Source organism: Diadema setosum, chromosome 7, assembly GCF_964275005.1.
Source record: "Diadema setosum chromosome 7, eeDiaSeto1, whole genome shotgun sequence".
NCBI lineage: Eukaryota > Metazoa > Echinodermata > Echinoidea > Diadematoida > Diadematidae > Diadema > Diadema setosum.
This window is the reverse complement of record NC_092691.1, coordinates 36,614,661-36,634,670: the sequence shown is the minus strand read 5'-3', so window position 1 is coordinate 36,634,670 and position 20,010 is coordinate 36,614,661. Positions and strand designations below refer to the sequence as shown.

The window sequence follows — 20,010 nt, the reverse complement described above, 5'->3', positions numbered from 1 at the left end:
AATGAGAGAGAGAGAGAGAGAGAGAGAGAGAGAGACCAAGAAAGAAGAGAAGACGGAGAGAGGGGTAGAGTGCAAAATAAAGACAGAACGTGCATGGAAACAGTGAATAAAATTGGGTTGATTAACTTCCAAAGCTTACATACCTCCCCGCCAAGTTGAATCATGACTTCCACTGTCATGATAGAAAACATATTTCCAAATTAGTTCAGCTTTGCGATTAACATTATGCAAACGTTAATCTAAAAAAATATTCCTAACAATGCAAACATATCATTACAAATAAACATAAATCAAAACACAAAGTCTTGATGTCCATAAAATATTCATTATTCCTGTTAACAGTCCATCGGGGTCCAAATCCATCTTGATGTGTCCAGTTAGGCACCCTCCCAGGCATCCTCCTCGTGTAGGTGAAATCTCCGCTGCCCTGGGCTGAAGCTGAACTCCTGAACGGCATTATAATTATTACTGTGACACTAGACATCAGTCCTGATGCTGATCAATATCAATCTCCGAAGCTCCAAACTTGCCTTATTTTCTAAATTAATTCCAATATATATTCAAAACTGAATCTTAAGCATTTCATGTATCAGGATGTGGCTGTGTTTCTTACAATAAACCAGACCTCCTTCTTGCTATTGATTAAAACTCACACAAGGCTGTACTGTATCCCCACAAATGTAGGTATCAACTCTCAAGTACTCTAGCCCTGCTAACGTGAACATAACCAGCAAGAGAAGATCGATACATACCTTAACCTAAAAACGGGCAAACTGAGCGTCATAATAAGCCCTCTTATGAACATTGAACACCTTGATTTTAACCTACTTGATATAAACCACTTTGTGAACACACACCCTCTCACACATGATTGTATTATGGGTCAAATACAATTAATTATATATTTCATTAAATCATAGTCTGCTAAACTGCAACGTATATATTCAGAATCCCATATCAAATCAGATTTTCAAACTGCAATGATTTCATTTCGAAAATATCCACAGGATCAACCAAATCCTAAATTAAAATTTCCTCATCAAAAAAAATCTCATAAACCTCATCTGTGCCAGTTCTATGTATGGGCAGACACAACAGTTTCTATTCTTTGTATAGCGGCGCTCCCTGCGCTTTCAGTTCCAAACTGTCACTACACCGAAAGAATAATCCCAACTGTCTCGTACGAGTCACTGCGTCTGCTCCACCCCACCCGAATATCTCATCAATGGAATAGAGCTATTCTATTCCCTGTATGGCGTTTGCCTATCGAAATAACGGGATAAGGGCTATTGAAATAGCAAAAACAGGTACATAATTCACATCAACAATTTCTCACCTAACCCCAGCCATCCGGCTGCTTCCACGGAAAACCTGTTAACACGTGAGTCCCATTATGGACGTAACTCACGATCACTCAGGTATCATTTCCGCCTCAATAAAATATATTCTAAGCTTCACAAAAAACAGCTAGACATTAAAACAAACTCATTGCAATCTGAAAATACCAATCTTGTAACTTATTCCATGTATGTATACAATATTCCCTTCAAGAATGGACTGGTCTCCAGTGAAATTTCTATTAATACCTTCAAAATGTAATAGTTATGTATGTATAACTATAATCTGGGCTTAACTGCTTATTCAATGATTAATTACCCCCAGCGACTAGCATAACTAATCCCACCGCTGCCACCAATGTAAGACGTGGGGTTTCGTTTGTTAAACCTCAAGTAGATTGAGTTCGAAGATTAGTTAGTAGTTAGCTGGGGGCAGGGGCATTATATCCACTGCATCGTCATTATTTCCATCATCATCATCATCATCATCCTCATCATCATCAAGTGTTCACATCCATTCTGCAATCAGAGCTACTGCCAGGGAGTAAAATTAACAAAAGACACAATTATTACACCTGCAAATTTATTATTATCAATTTACTTTATTAAAACCTAATTAACATTCTGTTATAGTGCACTTTGATTTATAAATTAATTTTGTTAAATCCTAAATTCAACTACAGCCACATCCCTATATCCCTATATGAGTATCTTACTTGAATCAGTCCATGTTGCCCTCCTCCTCCTCCCGGGCACAAAGAGCCCCAAGTTGGTCTCCAAAAGAACAACTCCTTTTGTCAGTCTTTCCTCCCTGAACACTTGTATCAAAACTGAATTCCCCAGCCCAACACCAGTACAAAATGCACCGAACCTTCCCTATCCCATAATATCAGCTTATTTCAGCTGCCACGTGGATCTCCGACTCTGGACATAACCCAAGCAAGGTTAACCCCTTAACAACTACAATCCCAAACTATATCCAATTTTGTACATTACAAATTTATCCCGGCACTAGATACACAATCTGGCTTTGGAAAGTATACTCCCCCTGCCTGGTGGCTGGCGAAATCCCCATATGTCCCTCGGGGAGCCATCAGGGCCATACCAGTGTGTTAAAACAATACCCTCCCTTGTTTTATTGTGTATATCAAGACCATGTCCAGAGAAACAAAATGAGAGAGAGAGAGAGAGAGAGAGAGAGAGAGACCAAGAAAGAAGAGAAGACGGAGAGAGGGGTAGAGTGCAAAATAAAGACAGAACGTGCATGGAAACAGTGAATAAAATTGGGTTGATTAACTTCCAAAGCTTACATTATTTCATAGTATTCATACATCTTGTGACCTCCCAGTAGGTGGCATCTTTCAAAAATCAGAATTAACTTGTTGAGGACGGGTGATTTTGCTACAACATACATTTCCCATAGATCCCCGGCCGAGTATACTTGGGACTCATCCTCAATTTTTTTTTTTCTTCTGCTTCTTCGTCTTCTTCTATTACGGTGATGTATTTGTATCTTCAGTCTGTTTGCTTTGATGTAAAATGCCTTGAGCATTTAATCAAAGTGGAGAACGGCGTTATAGAAATTGTATGTATTATTATTATTATAATGGGTTAAAGTGTGAAATTACCTAATGTTGAGGTTGACTCTTTTGAAGAAAGTAAAACCAGAAAGAACAACAAATTATTTTCAGTGTTTCATTATATTAGGAAATAAGTAAGAAAGTCATTGACAATCCTTATATTTTTAAAATGCATTGACATTGTAATTTTAAGTCTCAGTGTGATTAGAAGAAATGTAATGGTGCATATCATGATTGTGCAATTTTCTAGTTGAGAATGGCAGTGGGAATGGTCAAGACACTACTCGGAGAAGACAGGCTAATCACAATCTGCCATGTATTAGATGCTCTGCTAGAGAGTTGTGCCAGTGGACAGTATTTACTTAAAAACATTCTTATGTGATGACAAGGTATCATTGTGCTTTGTTTTGTTTTTGTTTGTGTTTGTTTATTTATTTTTTATTTGTTTAGTTGTTTGTTTGTTTGTTTAGTTGTTTATTTTTTGTTTTTGTTTTTTTTTTTCATGAGACAGTGCTCAGCCTTACAGTCATTGAAATTAATCTTTATGTGTGGGCTTGTGTCAGAACGTTATAACTTCATTTTATCATTATTATTTCTTTTCTTAGACTATGTGTGTGTGTGTGTGTGTTAAAGTAAATGGTGACTTTTAGTTACATAGTGCTCTTTTTATACATGACGTGAGCCATGAATTGAACCCCAACACAACATAACCACACAGAAAGAGGTCCTGGCATGTGGCTCATTGCCTGCAACTCGGTGGTTGTCAGTTATTCACACATGCTCAGAAGAGGGCAGCATTCATTATATGGCTATGATGCCCTGTATAGACAATGGTCTGTCAAAACCAAAAAGTCTTTCATAGAAGTATAGTTTTTATTCTTCTGTACACCACACTGCCTTGACTTTAAACATTATTGTATGGATGCAAGAACACATACATGTTTGTGTGTTAGTTTTTGTCACTGCCTTACATTTAAATAAAAAATGGTCAAGCAGTTTTTGTATGTTCAGTGCCTTTATCGGTTTCTTATGTCATTTAGCCCCCCCCCCCCCCCCCCCCAAAAAAAAAAAAAAGTTGAGTGCATGTTCTGCCTTGCATTTATTACTTTATATATATATGGCAGCACTGTTTCAGTAGCCTTATTAATAATAGCCGTATTAACCCTTTCTGTACCAGGGGCTTTGGACAGTGTGTACATTGCTATGGATTTTTCTGTGCCAGTCAGCGCTCAAACCACACAAAGGGTTAAAGAATGCAATGTCTGTACAGCTATCTCACATGGTATAGCGCATAGAGACACCACGGTAGTGATATGTACTATATAAGCACTGTGTTATTTATGGTATTCAAACATCAAAGAGATGTCTCAAAGAGAACAGACTGCAGCCTATTTGAATTTACCATTCTTCTCTGGTGCGTGAGATGAGATGTTGTCAGTGTTGCTAACGATGTCATCTATGCAAATTCTCTTCCTTCATCGCACACAGGTCTTCCTGTTTGACAGCAGGGTCTCCAGGGAGAAGTTGCACTATCAGTACCTCGCCCCGCTCTCACACGGCTGGAAGACCAGAGGATGGAGCAGGTGCTCCGCTTCCTGTGGAGGAGGTAAGAATCACAGGGTTCATCTCATCACATGTACAACTGTGCCAACTTTTGAAAAAGTGTGGTCACCATGGCAACAACCAAACTCATATTCCAGCATCCAACCCTGTATGTGTGTTTGTGCGTGCCCGTGCTGGCTTATTACTCCCAAACTTGGCTATAATCTCAAGTCAGGCAAGCTCACTGGAGAGCGGTGCAATGGAACAATCTCATACAAAGGCCATTGTGATGCAATAGTAGGCCTAATCATTGACAAGTGCTCCCCTTTCATTTATCATTCAGTTTAACCCTTTTTGTGTCAGGGACTTTGGACAGTGTGTACAATGCTATTGGATCTCCTGAACCGATTGACACTCGGAACACACAAGGGGTTAAGGAACATCTGTTCTGATTGATGAAGCAAGAATGTTTGTAGATATAGAATGCCAAACAATGAACAAACCACACAGGGAAAGCTGAGCATTTTATCATTGTACTTGCCTTTGTTTGGCACTAGTTTGATGTTCAGAATATTTTCATGTTGTGGGCCAAGTATGGTCACATCGTTTAAGGCTGTGTGCAAGATTGTTCTGTCATTACATTGTGAGACATTATATTTTGGGGTGACTGTTGAAGGTGATGATGGCATTGATGATATACTGCATAGGATGTTTCAACATGTCTATCCTCTTCATATTACTTGTATGTTATGTGCTGTGTGGAATGATTTGCGGGTATGATCCAGATGTTTTGGATATTCTATTTAACTGTAAAATATGAATAGAACAAAATTATGCTGTTTTTTTTTATCAGCAAGCTTAGTTTTCCTGATCTTTATATAACTGTTTTCATTCTTAACTAAGAAATCATATTATTAAGAAATATGAGGACCAACTTTCTTTTTAGCAGCAGCAGCAGCATTCGCAAGTGCAAACCAGACAGCTGCAGAAAAATTGAATACTGCCCTCTTGTGGCTGTCGGTCGTCTTCCCTGTGCTCCCTCTCAACTTGTCCAGTTTGCTCAGGTGGAGGAAATCCCAAGTCCAGCAAATGAAGATTCAGCCTTCAGAGAACCTCTCTGGGGGTAAAGAGGGATGACTGCAACTTTGATTGATGATTTATTAAACCTCTGCTCTAGTTCCAGTGCTGATGGAGCCAAGTTTGTGCAGTTTTGTTGGCGTCATGCTGAGTGAAAAAAATAAAATGAAAATAAAAACCCAAAGTATTGTTCATGGATGATTCTAGAATGGTCTTGCTCCCTCTCTGTTGAGGGTGCCAAATGATTTTTAAAAGATTTTTAAAAACTCAATTATCCCACCTCCCCCCCCCCCCTTCATTTAAAAGGGGGAACTTTAAAAGAAAATCCTGGCAAACTGTATAGCATTAGAGGATCTCAACATGCCTCAGATTTGAAAAGAAAATTTAAAAAAGAAGGAGAAAAAGCAAATGATGCAGATTTGAATAAAGTAAAACAAGACTTAAACCAGACCCATAAACTTATTCAGGACTCAGTTAGATTCATGAATGCACATGGTTAAGTGAATTGTTGCTACAGTGCTGTAGGTGAGTTCATTTGTTTGATATGATATCCTCAGTTACTGTTCAAAAACCATGTGACTGTTACATCATTTTGCGTTAGACTTCTCAGATTTTTTTCCTTTCTTCACATATCTCAAAATTCTCTTCATGATGTATGATGTAAGTCATTTTTTGAGAAATTGATTGAATTAGATAAGAGACTCTTTCATCTGGAATTTGATGATCAAAACTCTTGGTTTTCCATTGTGAATAGGTAAAATAAGGAGTATCATTTAAAAGATATATGTGGACATGCCACCACCTTGCCAATCTGCAGGTCCCTGTAGAATGTCATGTGAAATCGTTTACTGTTGTTCAGTCTTAACCCGGTGAGGACAAGTCCCGAGTATACTCGGGCAGGTGTCTATGGGGAATGTGTGTTGTAGCAAAATCAGCCCGTCATCAATGGATTAAATCATATTTCTTCCATCAAAGCTTTGTCTTTCCAGACACTGCCATCAATCAAAGCAAATTCACTGCGATAAATCCTCCACTAAGCAACAACGGTGACAGTAGCGTTGAACAAATCTGCGCTATGGTCGTCTTTATCTTTAAGTGACATGGATGTCTCAGCCACCAGAGTAAGAGCCAAGGCTGTCATTAACTGAATTTCTTTCTGTCTTTTTTTTTCCTCTTTCTCTCTCTATGTGAAGCTACAAACAGCTTGACAAATCAAATTTGAATCTTGTGCAGGGGTCAGCCCATGTCTTGAAAATTGATTTGATAAAGCAGCTGGCACTGGCAAGCTAATTCAATTTACATACTTTCATGCTCTATAAAAAGTGAAAAATGTTGCATTGTCACAGTTTTAGGACAGAAATCTAGGGCTCCAATCAAACATTTTTTTTTAATTTTAACAGAATGCAAAGAAAAAATAATTGATCATTTTGACTAAAAGAAGTAGAGCGGAGATGCTAGAATATGGGATTGTAGAAGAAAGATATGATAGTGATACTTTAATTACCAGTACAAGTTTTCACGGCATTAGAAAATTACAATAAATGTACTTTCGAAACACAGCTGGTATAAACAAATTGTGTGAGTATGCATTTTAAAGCAAAATATGCTTTTTTCACAAAATTAAGTCACGCTGTATATTTTGACATGCAATATTTCATTCGAAGTCCTCAGTATGCACTTTCCAATGGAAGGGCTCTGATCATGCCATGAGTTTCTACAAATGATTCAATCCTTGCAAGGAGCAGAATTTTTAGTTGGGAGAGTCTGCTAATAATGTACCCATGATCCTGTGAGAAAGTCGTTCTTTCAACAAAGATACTGAATTTAGGACTAGGAAGCAGAATGGGAAGTAAATTAACTTCAACCAGTTTCATGTAGGCAGAAGAGTTCAAAGATTCCCTTTCAGAGTTCAAGTGAGTTCATGCATACCTTGTGGATTTTTCCATTGAGTTTGGAAAGTAATACATTCCTAAGATATTCTGTGAAATTTGTGCAAAATCAACATGAGACATTCTGAGCCGATTTGACGTTTCTAATACTTCTGCACAATGCATCTTTGTCTGAGCATGAGAGAGAGATGGCCCAAGTTCGTCTGACCGACTGCATCAGAGATGGATGCAGACAGCTTGGGAGTTAGAGGAGACAGTACCTAGACTGTTGGGGTAGATTTTTGATCCCCACTCAAGTGGCGCCCCTGTTACAGGTGCCCATCTTTCTTCATTAGGAGAGGTGTGGACTGATAGGGGGCTGAAAGATGGAAAGGGGGTGATGTTCAGGGGGGCAAGCAAGAGGGGTGGTGTGGAAGAGTAGAGTTGGGGTTGGCCCACAATGGCTTGCATGTCCGTGGTATCTCCCGCAAAGCTCATCGTGTAGGCCTCCATTTTCGATCATTATGGTCATTAAGGGGAGTGGGGGAGTGTGATGGTGGGAAGTGAAGGTTTCTTGTGAAAAAAATTAGGTCAGGCCCCATTAAGGATTAAATGTAAGGGGCTCATCTACCTTGCTTTCTCAGGATTTAATCCTCTTTCAGGTGATGTTTTGAGGCTTTGAGTAGGTTGCAGAGGTGTATAATCAAGTTTAGAAGCCAGGGGGCTATCAGTAAATATATATGAAAACCTCTCCTAAAGCCTGGGAAGATAAGTATTAGCCAGCCCTCTGTGGCAAATCCACTTTAATGTCCAGGATATGACAGTCTGTGTGATTGAAATTTGGCAACATTGCCAAATATGCTTGGACAGGACCATGTATGTGTCAACTGGCAAGATTATTTTTTGCTTTGTTATAGTATAAAAATATGCCAGATGGTGGACTGCACTAACTCAGAAGAAGAAGAAGAAGTGTTCAAATGTCCATTTTTGATCATGAGGTGTCACCATTGCAGCAAAATAGAGTCACCATATATGATTTTTTAGATTGAGATATTATGAAGTTTTTCAGACTAAGTTTTTCCAATGACGTGTAACACGTCCCACTTTATTTTCTAAAATGTACTGTTGAGACTGCAAGAAAGTACCTCAGCAGATTAGCACACTTTTGAGAAAAGGGGATTATAAGTTTAAATGCATGCAGTCAAGCATACAGAAGATTAGTGTGTTGTAACAATGATTCAATTCATAACACAGGTAGAAAAATGCTTCATTGAAAACAAAACATTTCAAATGTCAAAGAGGTCGTAGACTCCACATTTCAGACAGGAGGTAGTTCTTTTGATATCACATGTTTTATTCGATTCACTAGAATGCAACTGCCAAATTTCTTATGTGTCGGTGAGATCATCTTTAAAAAAAAAAAAAAAAAAAAAAGATTTCTGAGGTTTACATGTCTGTCACTCTACTCATAACAGAGTATACACTGTCCTGAATTACCACCAAACCTACGAAAGATTACTATATAGATTTTTATTTTTTTGTGTGTATAACACAGGATATTCTGTCTGTCTCTGTCTGTCCACAACAAATTCATGACTGAAAGGGTTAGCTCCTCCAGAAACATTAGGGTGTACCCTCTTCAAGGAACCTGCTGGTTATGCTTCCGTTAGATATTTTCTACCCTACAGGATAAGAAATTGGGGAGAAAAAAGAGCAATGATTCACCCATTAATTAGGGAATATGTGTGTGGCTTGGAATAGACGAAAAGACTGCTAGCATAGGCCCATTCTCATTGGAAAATATCAAAAAGTTAATAATGCACAGTGCCTTAACCCGTAGAGGACAGGCTGATTTTGTTACAGTACGCATTTCCCATAGACAACTGCCTGAGTATACTCAGGACTAGTCTTCAGTGGTTTGGGGGAGGGGGTTTGGGGGCACATGCTAAAAATCTTTTTTTTTTTTTTTTTTTCAGTGAGCATTCTTATTCTTGTTGCACATTGCAACAAACTTTCACAAACCAGAAGTGAAAAAATTGCATTCCATTTTGCTTTTTTTTTTTTCAAATGACTTTTGACCCAGTTGCCTAGAAACTTCCACCAAAATGTCACAATTTTTAGATATTGCAATATTCTTCTGGCAGCATGTATGGTTCTCTTGGGATAGACTTTGATGCTACTGAGGTCTCTAGTTCTGAATGAAGGGAAATCAGCCCTTTGTGTGTAAAGGAAACAAATACTTCTCCTCTTTGCATATTCTTTATCAGCAAGGGATTGGGCATCCATGTTCAGATCTGGTTATTCAGTACACATGATTAACACTTTGTTCACCAAACAAGTTACATGTAAAGATGAAAAGAGTTGGTATCATTTTACCTTGACATAATCATTGATATTGATCAGAAGAAGATTTTCTACAAAGTCACAGAGGCACCCCTCAAGAAAGGCGTACTAGAAAGTTAGTAAAGTTGATGTTTAGCCCCTGAAGGCATACCAAGTTAAAATTAATCCTTTTTAGCTGCAGTGTCAAAGAAGAGATTCCAGTCAACAGTAGGTCAGATTTTACCCCATCAGTTGCAGCCTAAGTGGCCTGAACCAAATGAGAGTAGATGACTTGGTCAAGAACATCACATTTGTCAAGGTTTTGGCTTCTTGTATCCATTTCCGTATAATCCCTAGTCCACCAACTTCACTGATATCCCAACATGCTTTGCACATCGCCAAAACTCTAGCCCCATCTTTGTTTTTCTTCCATGCTTGTAAATATCGCGATTCCTGACGTTAATTGCTTCAGCTAGCTCGGGCACGGGGAGGTCGAGTGGATAAAGGTACCCAGCCGAGAACCTGCCAGCACCCCAAAAAAGTAATTAGAAAGCGAGAGTTGGTGAAAATTTGTGCAGCTAACATGCTGGAATGTTTTGGGATTTTGTTGCTCGCAGTTCAACTTCCAGGTACAAACCTGAATTCTCTATGAAATTAGAATGAAAAAAAAAAAGGAATGAGAGAAAGAGAAGGAGAAAGGAGAGAAAAAGAAAGGAGTAAGGGATGGAAAGGAAGGGAGGGACAGGAGAGAATTCTGCCTCATTAGCAAGCTGTCACCATCAACCAGTATCACTGGAACATTTGGTTTGTATTTTCCCGGAAATATGAAAAGGTCAGTTGCACTGTACTTTCACTTCATGGCTGACCTGATGAATCCATATAGCACCAAATTTTGAACTTTTAACTCAAGATTTTTTGTTAGTGTACTGAAATAAGCAGGAATATATTAACATCCAATGAGAAAAAAAAGTATATATGATCATATATGGGTTAAGTACACTCATATGAAGATGTTAAACTACTGAAAAATCATTCCTACAAATACAAACACACACAAAGGAATATTCTATAATGGGTTTGCTGAAGGCTAGGGTAATGCTTCCTTTGCAAGCCAAAAGAAGATTTTTCTTTTTCTAAGTCTATAACCCACAAACCCATTTGAAACAAGAATCACATGAAATTTCGTTGTGAGTAGCGATGGCGAGATAAAAATTGTGTGCGTTGATAGTTCTACGAAGAACTCACTATTGTGACATTTATCATTCAGTTGTTGGTGTGATATTGGATCATGTTTGCTATATGTTATGATGTACAATGTTGCTTTAAATGGTCAACAGGCTTTACACACCAGATTCCATGTGTTCAAACTTTCAAGTAACTGCCTTGTACCAAATACAGTGTGACTTATTGGGGAAGTAGGAAGAATCAAGAGGGACCCCTTCCATTGCTCTGAACTCACCAGCAATGATGAGGAGAAGGTGTTTTGTGTTACCACTATATCCTCTCCTCCAAATAGGATAATAAGGGGAGGGGGTAGAGCATGGTAAGATTAGGTAAGGAGAGAGAAGCCCATACAAGGCAGTGACCCTGGATGGAAGAAGAGACGGGTCGCTCCCAATCAGGGCGGCTGTACATTTCAGTTCCACGGCAACCGCATCTTTGATGCAACCATGTGATGGAAACTAGTCTCCACACCAGGGAAAAATGCATGACTACCTTTCATGCAGGGATTGCACTTTGTTTTGGCCTCTCTCTGTATGCATGCGTGTTAATAGTTTTCTCAAGTCTGTGTATCCACACATTTAGCTGTCCATTTATCTATCTGTCCATCTATCTACCTATTTGTCTATCTATCTATCTTTCTATCTATCTACTTATCTACCTGCTTGTCTGTATATCTATTAACTTGTAAATTTATTACTTGTCTACATGTAGCTATATCTCCCTACCTACCTATACCCAGTGGAGGTCTATCTGTATTCCCACCGTTTGTGTTTGTCTAACCCTATCATTACTAAGTACTATCTCTTTGCTATTCATATTCAGGAAAAGATTATTTATTTCTATATAACTCTCCCTCTCTGTTTGCTATATTATACTGAGCCAAGTAATTTTAATCCCGTCATTTTTTCTCAAGTGCTTTTTTATCTCAAACCAAAGGAATAACAAATACTTTTATTTTCCCTTTGTTCTGTTATTCTACTAAAATCCAATTAAGTAGTCCTGAGGTGGCATGAGATGCTTTTTTCCCCCAAATTTTCCTGTGTGAATGAGTAGCTTCTTTGGAAGAAAATCATTAATCCTGAGTATAGACTAGCAGTTCCTGACAGATCACTTATTCCAAGAAGGTGTAATAATTCATATCTCCCCTGAGGTAGGACCCTGAATGCAAGCAATGATTATGTTACTGTAGCTCAACAAGATAATTTCATACCCATCCATCAATCAGAGTTTTCACTGTTTATTTGGAAGTAGGTGAGGCCGTGGTGTGATATATTATAATCTCAATATACATTGTGTCATTTATATGTATTTCCATGAAGTATATACCTCCCACCCTCTCTCTCTATTACCCTAGCTCTTCTTCTCTCGCTATTTTTTCACTCTCTGTTCATATACCTATCTCTCTTTTCATTTGTCTAATCATTTATCTCTCACTCAGTTAACTTGATATGCAGAAATATATTTATATTATTTCTTTATTATTTATCTTCATATCTATTTCAGTATGTCTCTGCAGTGCCCATAAAGGACTGTGGAAACATGTATTAGAAAGTATATTATACAACACCTATTTAGAATGTAGCTATCCGATTGGTCGATTGTCCGATTGCCCATAACATGACATTTTTATGATTTAGTGAAAAGTTCCATCGCATGCTCTGGCTGTCAGCCGTGCAATTTTGTTTGAGCAAAAAGTTCCATTGTACGGCTCTGATGTCATAATAAACAAACATGTGCCGCGCGCACTCAACAATTACAAGCGTGATTACAAGCGCGTACTTTTGTCAATCATTTTTGTAAACAACTTTGTTACGCATTACATACGTACATGGTGACTGCGACTGTGAGGCTACTCATTCGTCTTTCACGGAAAATGGTTGCCATTTCTGTGCTAAATTCAAGAATCTGTGAGTACCAAATCTGTTGACGTTCGAGGTGTTGTATAAAACAAATAGTGTATGGCCTTTATTCGTGCAATGGAGCAAGATTTTGCACTCGATGAAAGATGAGGAGCACTATTCAACTCGGCTTCGCCTCGTTGAATAGAGCGCCTCTATCTTTCACCTTGTGCGAAATCTTGTACCATCTCACTCGTGACCATTCACTATTTGTATATTAAAGTATGGTGCATGAAATAAGCCAAAAAAAATGATTATGCTTATTCAAACACTTTTTTATTGGCAATTATCAACCCCTGAGCAATGATGGCAGATACTGTTCTGAGAATGGTCACTTTTAGTCAGGAACTTACACTTTGTTTGGTCTGATTATCAGTTGTTATAGTCTACAAAAATTTTGGCATAATGAACTTCATTCTGTGGGTGGTCAGCTGTTTTTGTGTAGATCCTGCCTGACATAAAAGCTTAGAGCTTTGATTGATATGAAAATGTTTTGTTTATATTTTTTTATTGCTCACATAATAAGATTATATCCATCCTCTCTCTCTCTCTCTTTAGTATTGGTATTGGGATGACAGCGGACATCATGTCATATTCATAAATGACTAGTGATGTCAGCTGCTAAATGTCTGAAGCCTTTGTTTGTCCAGTGAGTTAAAATGTTCCAATGCCAAATATTCTTATTCCCCATTGCCACTATTTTCAGCAAGTAATACAATGTATAGAGGTTACTTTCCAATCACCAGCATTGTAGTTCTTTACATTATTGTCAGCAACAGTGAAAAAAAAAAGGATTAAGCAAACATATTCTTTATACAATGTAGCCGATTATGAACAGTGGGAGTAAACATGAGTATTCACAAACATTGCATTCTAAGGTATTCAATTGTGCATTTAGTATTTTAAAGATTAGAAGACTTCAGGTGTTTTTTTTTTCTCAATATCTAAAATGTACCCCTGTATAGACTTTCTGCACTGTCCTTACTTTCCATTCACCCATTTCAAGTAAGGTCACTTCAAGTTCTATCCAATGTTACTTCAGTTTTAGTGAATGGAATTGATTAATGTCTGGCAGGCATAGCAGAGAGTTACAAGATGATACAGTACAGGAGAATGATAGTGAAATCAGTCAGACATGTCCTGCAAGAAAGATACTGTGGTGGAGTATGTCAGAGAGAAGTATACCCAATGTCATTAGAACAGAATGCTTGATTTGAGGAATGTTATGATCCAGCAATGAGGGGTAGTTCATTAACAAAACAAAAAAACAGACACAATACTTACTGAAAAGAACATAAATGAGACTCAGGCTGATCTAGATAAAAAATCTTTAGGCCAGTTTAATAGATAAGAACAGAGTAGTTGACTGTTGATAGTATTTCTTACTCTAAATGTGCACAGAGCAAATCACCCCTGTTTCAAAATGTTGGTAGCCCGAACAGGCAAGCAAGATGATTGGATGGAGCTTTTCTTGTTTATGAATAGTCATGAGGAGGCTCCCTTTCATGCTCATTTTGCAGAATGTGGTTGGTGGAATGACTCATGAATAATTCATGACAAAGTGGTGCCAAGTCGTTGTCCTGTGACTGCTTTTCATTGCTCTGTGATTGAACTTTGTACTCGTGCATGTTCTTGTTACTGGTCACGTTGTTTGAAATGCTTCTTGAACACACATCAAACTTGGAATAATTCCATTATGGGCTGTGGGGGTACTCACAATTATGAAATATACAATGACCAAGTTACCTTCTGGTTCTTTTCTTTCTTTGAAAAGTTTCAGAGGGGAAAATCATTTGTATCTGCCAAGTAGTTTCTTGGCACCACCCCAAGAAAATTGAGCAAATATGCCAATAACACTAGCTGAGAGCAAAGTGTATTTGCAGCTCAAGATTTCTGTGTGTTCTTGTGAGGTTGTATAAATTAGGTCTTTGAGCACATGTGAATCTTATTTAAATGTGGGCTCTTTCTTCTTATCATCCTCAAATTTCTTCAGCTGTTCAGCCAGGGAAGCATTATCTTTAATTCAGTGACTTCTCTCTTTTTTTTTCTAACTCTTCTTCTTCATCTCATGCTTACTGGCAGTGACACTAGTATTGTGTGAAGATGAAAGCTTCTTCATGTACTGTTGTGGTATCACCCAGAGCATATATTTGCTTTCTCATGGGACGAGCTCTGCTAGTTTGAAGCTGCACTTGTGTGCTTGCAGGCAAGTCACAGAGTCCTTGAGTTAGCATGCTAGCACTGGCACTGGACGTCTAGCGTCTCAGCAGCAACTTGGTGGTGATGTTTTACTGGTGGTAGATGCTCGTGACACCTCATGGGCAGTAAGAGGACACAGATGTGGGCAGGATCTCTGTTGTTCATCTCAGTAAAGCATCTATAGGGTCCTGCTGTGAATCCAGAGCCTGCATTCTCCACACTAACAGAGAGCTTGGCTCCAGCTCCGCCCGGCCACTGGGAGCGGTGGCAGCATCCGAGGGTTGAGCAACTGGCCCTCATCTCCATCTCTCCTCTCTCACTTTACTCTAACCCTGTCTCTCTCATTTTCTCCTCTTTCTGTCACCCTTACTTTCCTTCCTTGCCCTCTCATCCTCCATCTCGTCACTCGACCCCATCACATCTGCCGGACCGTGTTCTCTCCGAGTTTTGCTCCTCTGACCCTGGAGTGGATGTTGCAGTGAGGAAAGAGAGGTTATGTTGGATGCTGTTCATTTGAGAGGAAATTGAAATCCTCCCTACTCACCATTTCCTCTGGAGTGTTGAGAGCGTATTGGGCCTGGAAGATGCAGTGAGTATGGCTCTTGGGTCCTGCGAAGACCGCTGAATTTTTCCTCAGCTAAAATTTTTTGTCTTGCTAATCAGGAGGTCTCCTGTGTACTCGGAACAGCCACAAGGAATGTCGGTGGAATTAGTGGTTGAAGATTATGTGGAAGAAACCTCCTATGAACTTTTCAAGAGTTTCCATGTGGCTTTGACATAGTTCTTCTTGAAGTCAAGCCTTGAATTACTGAAGACACCAAGGTTGATACTGACACTTAGGAGCATTAAGTGTTGAGTGGAAATCAGGTGGCATTGCCAGTTACAACACGCTAGAGCCTCACATCTTTCTTTCTGCCACAAAAAAAAACAACAACATAATTTGAGTTACCATGGCAACTGTGTCAAGTAGGAGGAGAGTGATTTTGCTAGCCTGCATCTACCTCTTGTTGGACTTCTCCCCTGCAGAAGGGAGTGGGAATAGATTGACCCTTCCAAGGTGGATGAGAAACATGATTCCTCAGTACAGATCTCCAAAAGCCGACAGACGTAAGTTGGAATTTACTTTGCTTTTATTATCATGAAGAATCTTCGTGTGGTAATTGTGATAAACAAAATAGTAAGCTTTCTCCTCTTTTCTGCCCCCCCACGGAAGAAAGCAGTAACTGCATAGCTGCTGAGCTGAGATAAATGCGATTTTGTGTTTTTTGCAGATTCTTTAAAAACACAGAAACATTCAAAAATAATTTTGTGGTATGATTATGCACCATACCTAGTTGTCTAACAGTACCTAGGAAAAAATGATGTTTCCGTTATTTTTTTAAATGTTATTTAGGAAAATGCAGTTACTGCGGTGGCTCACCCTTGATTCTGGGTAGTTTCCCCACGGAAAAAAGCAGTAACTGCAGACGGCCAGGAGTCTGCTGTTTTCCCCATGGAAAAAAGCAGTAACTGCACATGCCACATGATCATAGGAGGAGAATTGTTACCACCACCAGGTTATAAAGTTCTTCTACTTTCTGGTTATTCTAGATCTATAAGATCTAGGACCTATCGCTAGGCCTAGACTAGGTCTTGTAGATTGAATGGCATTCTGTGTAAAAATAAGGTAGACACCTATGTACCCTAATTGAACTTTGGAGTGCCCGGCCTGGCCCCTGACACATGACCCTGGACTAGACAATAAAGTCAAGTCTCTTCGTCTTAGATCCTAGTCGAACTCTGACGTTACACTTAAGCTAGACTACAGATCTATGCCCAATGTTAGTGCTAGACCTAGATCTATTACGTTAGATTAGGCCTGCTGACATTTTGTCTAACAGTAACACTAAACAGTTAACAATAGATTAGAATCTAGATCTACAACATCTCTGTAACTTTAGATCTGGTAGACCTATTTTAAACTTTAGGGCCTACATCTAACATTAGACTAACGTTAGTGCATTAATACTAGTGCTCATCTCCCTTCAATATATTTTCAGCTCACCTAGATTTTCTGGTTCTGGCCAAAGCCATGGCTACCATGACTTTTCCTCTGCAATTCATGATAGATTTACAGGCATGCCTGGACCGCAGAAACTGTGTGACAGCATGGTTAGCACTGGCATGATCACTCAAACTGTACCAGACCTGCAATACTGTGCATGCAAGTGATGACTGTGATGTGATGCAATGTTTAGCTAGTTACTGTATGCTGCAGAATTTATGCGCATGCAGCTGCTGCACGCGTATTCTGCACTCTGAGCGCGCTGAGTCTGCCAGGTTTGCTAGTCTCCAGAAAGAAGCTTTTTCTACAACTTGTCATATGATTCCCTGCGGGCAGAGTCAAGTTACTGGTGAAACAATCTTTTTATATCTACTCTCCTAAATTATGGAAGAAACTGCTGTTTACATTGTAAAAAAAAAAAATTAGTAGAAAAAATAAATGGTATTAGGGAAAAAAATATACAGGAAGGACTATACAGAGTCTGAATGATAAAGACTAAATTGTTAGTTACTGCTTTCTTCCGTGGGCTTTGTTAGTAACTGCTTTTTTCCGTGGGGAAACTTGCAAAGTTGAATCAACTGGATGCAGTTACTGCTTTTTGCAAAAGTGAAAAATTGTATTTTTGGTCACTTTCATTTTTCTTTTTGCAAAACTGACCTATTAACATTGGAGAGCATTGGGTAAACTATTCATTTTTGCAAAAAAGTAAACATTCATAAAAATGTCAGTTACTGCTTTTTTCCGTGGGGGGGCAGTTTTGGTGGTGGCATCTGGCATTCGCAAATCAGTACTGGGTATTTTGAGTAAGAATGGGTACTATGCATCATAAGAGCGTGTGTCAATTATTCTTGAGCTAGGTACAAAATCTTTTACATGTTGTAAAATGTGATTGCACTTGTAACCTTATAGACTATTCTATCCTTTGGACTTTGAGAAGCTGCCTTAACTAGAACACAATTAAAGAAAATGCAAGGTAGTTGCACGACCAACGTCACTTACACTTCATCTCTTCTTGTACATTTTTTCTGAAGATTAAGTTGCACAAACATTGGATGGGCAAGCAAAGTTCAAGGACCAACATCTTCCGTATCACAACTCCATGAATCAATGAGAGAGGTTTATCAGAGAGAATCTCACCAAGTTTTTGCCCGCTAGCCACCCACATGGGGTGCTCCTAAGCACTGCATGCGGTACCACCTGGTTCCAAGTTGTGTTTTACCCTTTTTATTTTCTTACAGTGAAAGAGCAGACCCTTTAATATGAAATTACCCGCTATCACCAGTGTTGCCGGAACGTTATCATGATTATCACAGCGTCAATGGACTTTGAGTGTCATTCATGGAAGCTGTAAATATGCTTGTAGACCCAATCTTCCATGTTTGCCAATGATCGTAGATACATTACTTGCTACTAGTTGGGAGTTTATAGCTGGTGTTGGACATGAGTGTGTACAACATGCATTCTCATATTTACTTGTGATCTTGGAGCACTTTTCGAGAGGTGCTTATAACTCTATTGTTCTATCTGTAGTGTCAATTCAGCAAAGATGCAACGTACATTGTAGTATAAAGCATTCATAATGCCTATAGTTACACACACGTGTACGTATACACACAAATACACACACACACACACACACACACACACAAATAACAATTAAACAAATTGTGCTGGTTATATGCCATGTGATACTATACTAATTCAAGACAATTTCACTGCAAAAGAAGAGACAGTTCAGAAAATATTTTAGAGTTTACTGTGATTCCTTTCCTGGTGATTTCTAAAGGTTTTTTCTGGCTTATCTTTCATAGCTTTGAAATCTGGGACAGAGATGTAGGCCTAAACTGTTTTACCTTGTCCTTTTGGGAAGATGAAGCATCACTAATGACTCTAGACATTGTCTTTCGATTAGTATTGCTTCACATCGGTTTGGGACTCAGCTTCATTTGGTGAAGTAGAGTTTGTATTTAGTTGCCCTGAAGAATTACCCCCAAGTTCAAATGGAGGGCCATTTTCCCTGCTGTTTTCAATATAGTGACAGTTTGGTGAAAGTTGCCATGTAACCATGCCCGCAAGCCACTCAAAACAGCACCATATAAATCTTACACTGGAGGGCAATTTATCCTACTTGACACGAAGTTTGCCGTCACAATTTGCAACATGAATCCTATCCGCTGAACACTCCTGATTTTTTTGTTGTTGTCATGTCAATGTTTAGACTACTCCCCGTGGCCACATTCTAAATATAGCGTGAGCCGGCTCTGCTATTGTTGCATCAGTTGCATGCTGCAGACTACGAAACCAAATACGAATGCACTGATGTCTAGATTCATGATTTCTCTCTGGTGTCTTAATGCTGCAATTGTTTGTTGAAGTGGAAATGATTTTGTTTTTTAAATGTCGTGATGTTTTACAATGGAATTGCCTTCCGTTAGAATGTGATTAGATATCATGCAGACCTTTAGCAGCAGTAACAGAAACCAGCAAGTTGGGAAAGAGTTCAGCAGATGAGGTCTGCAAAGTAGCACTAACTACACTCACCTGGCAAGAAGAGGAATTGTATTCTTCTTCTCTCTGATGTGAAATTCTCTGTATGCACAGTATAAACAGAGAAGAGATGATAGTAAGAACAAGGAATAAAACAAGGGGCTTTTTTAGAGATATGGTGTTTTTTTTTAAAGTACAGTTGTAGTGGCAGTCACACACCCACCACTGACATTCTGTCCAAATATGCCCTCAAGCACAGAATGATTGCATTGTTCAACTCACGAATGTCCTTCTGCTGCTTGCAATAACAGAAACTAGCAGGGGAAGAAGAAAAGAAGAGATAATATTTAAGAATTTGCTCAGCGAGCTCCTATTGAGGCAAAAGTTTCATCAAAGCTCTACCAAGGACATGCAAGTGCAGACATCCAGGTT

The 20,010-nt window shown here is 38.9% G+C and overlaps 1 protein-coding gene across 1 annotated transcript in view; it reads left to right on the top strand.

Moving 5' to 3' along the window:
• The window catches only part of LOC140231212 (ADAMTS-like protein 3), a 221,438-nt gene that overhangs the window by 153,117 nt on the left and 48,311 nt on the right, over positions 1–20,010 (top strand). Inside the window, exon 6 of the mRNA XM_072311358.1 lies at positions 4,406–4,523. Coding sequence (XP_072167459.1) covers positions 4,406–4,523 — 118 coding nt within the window. The remainder of the gene's footprint in view (positions 1–4,405; positions 4,524–20,010) is intronic.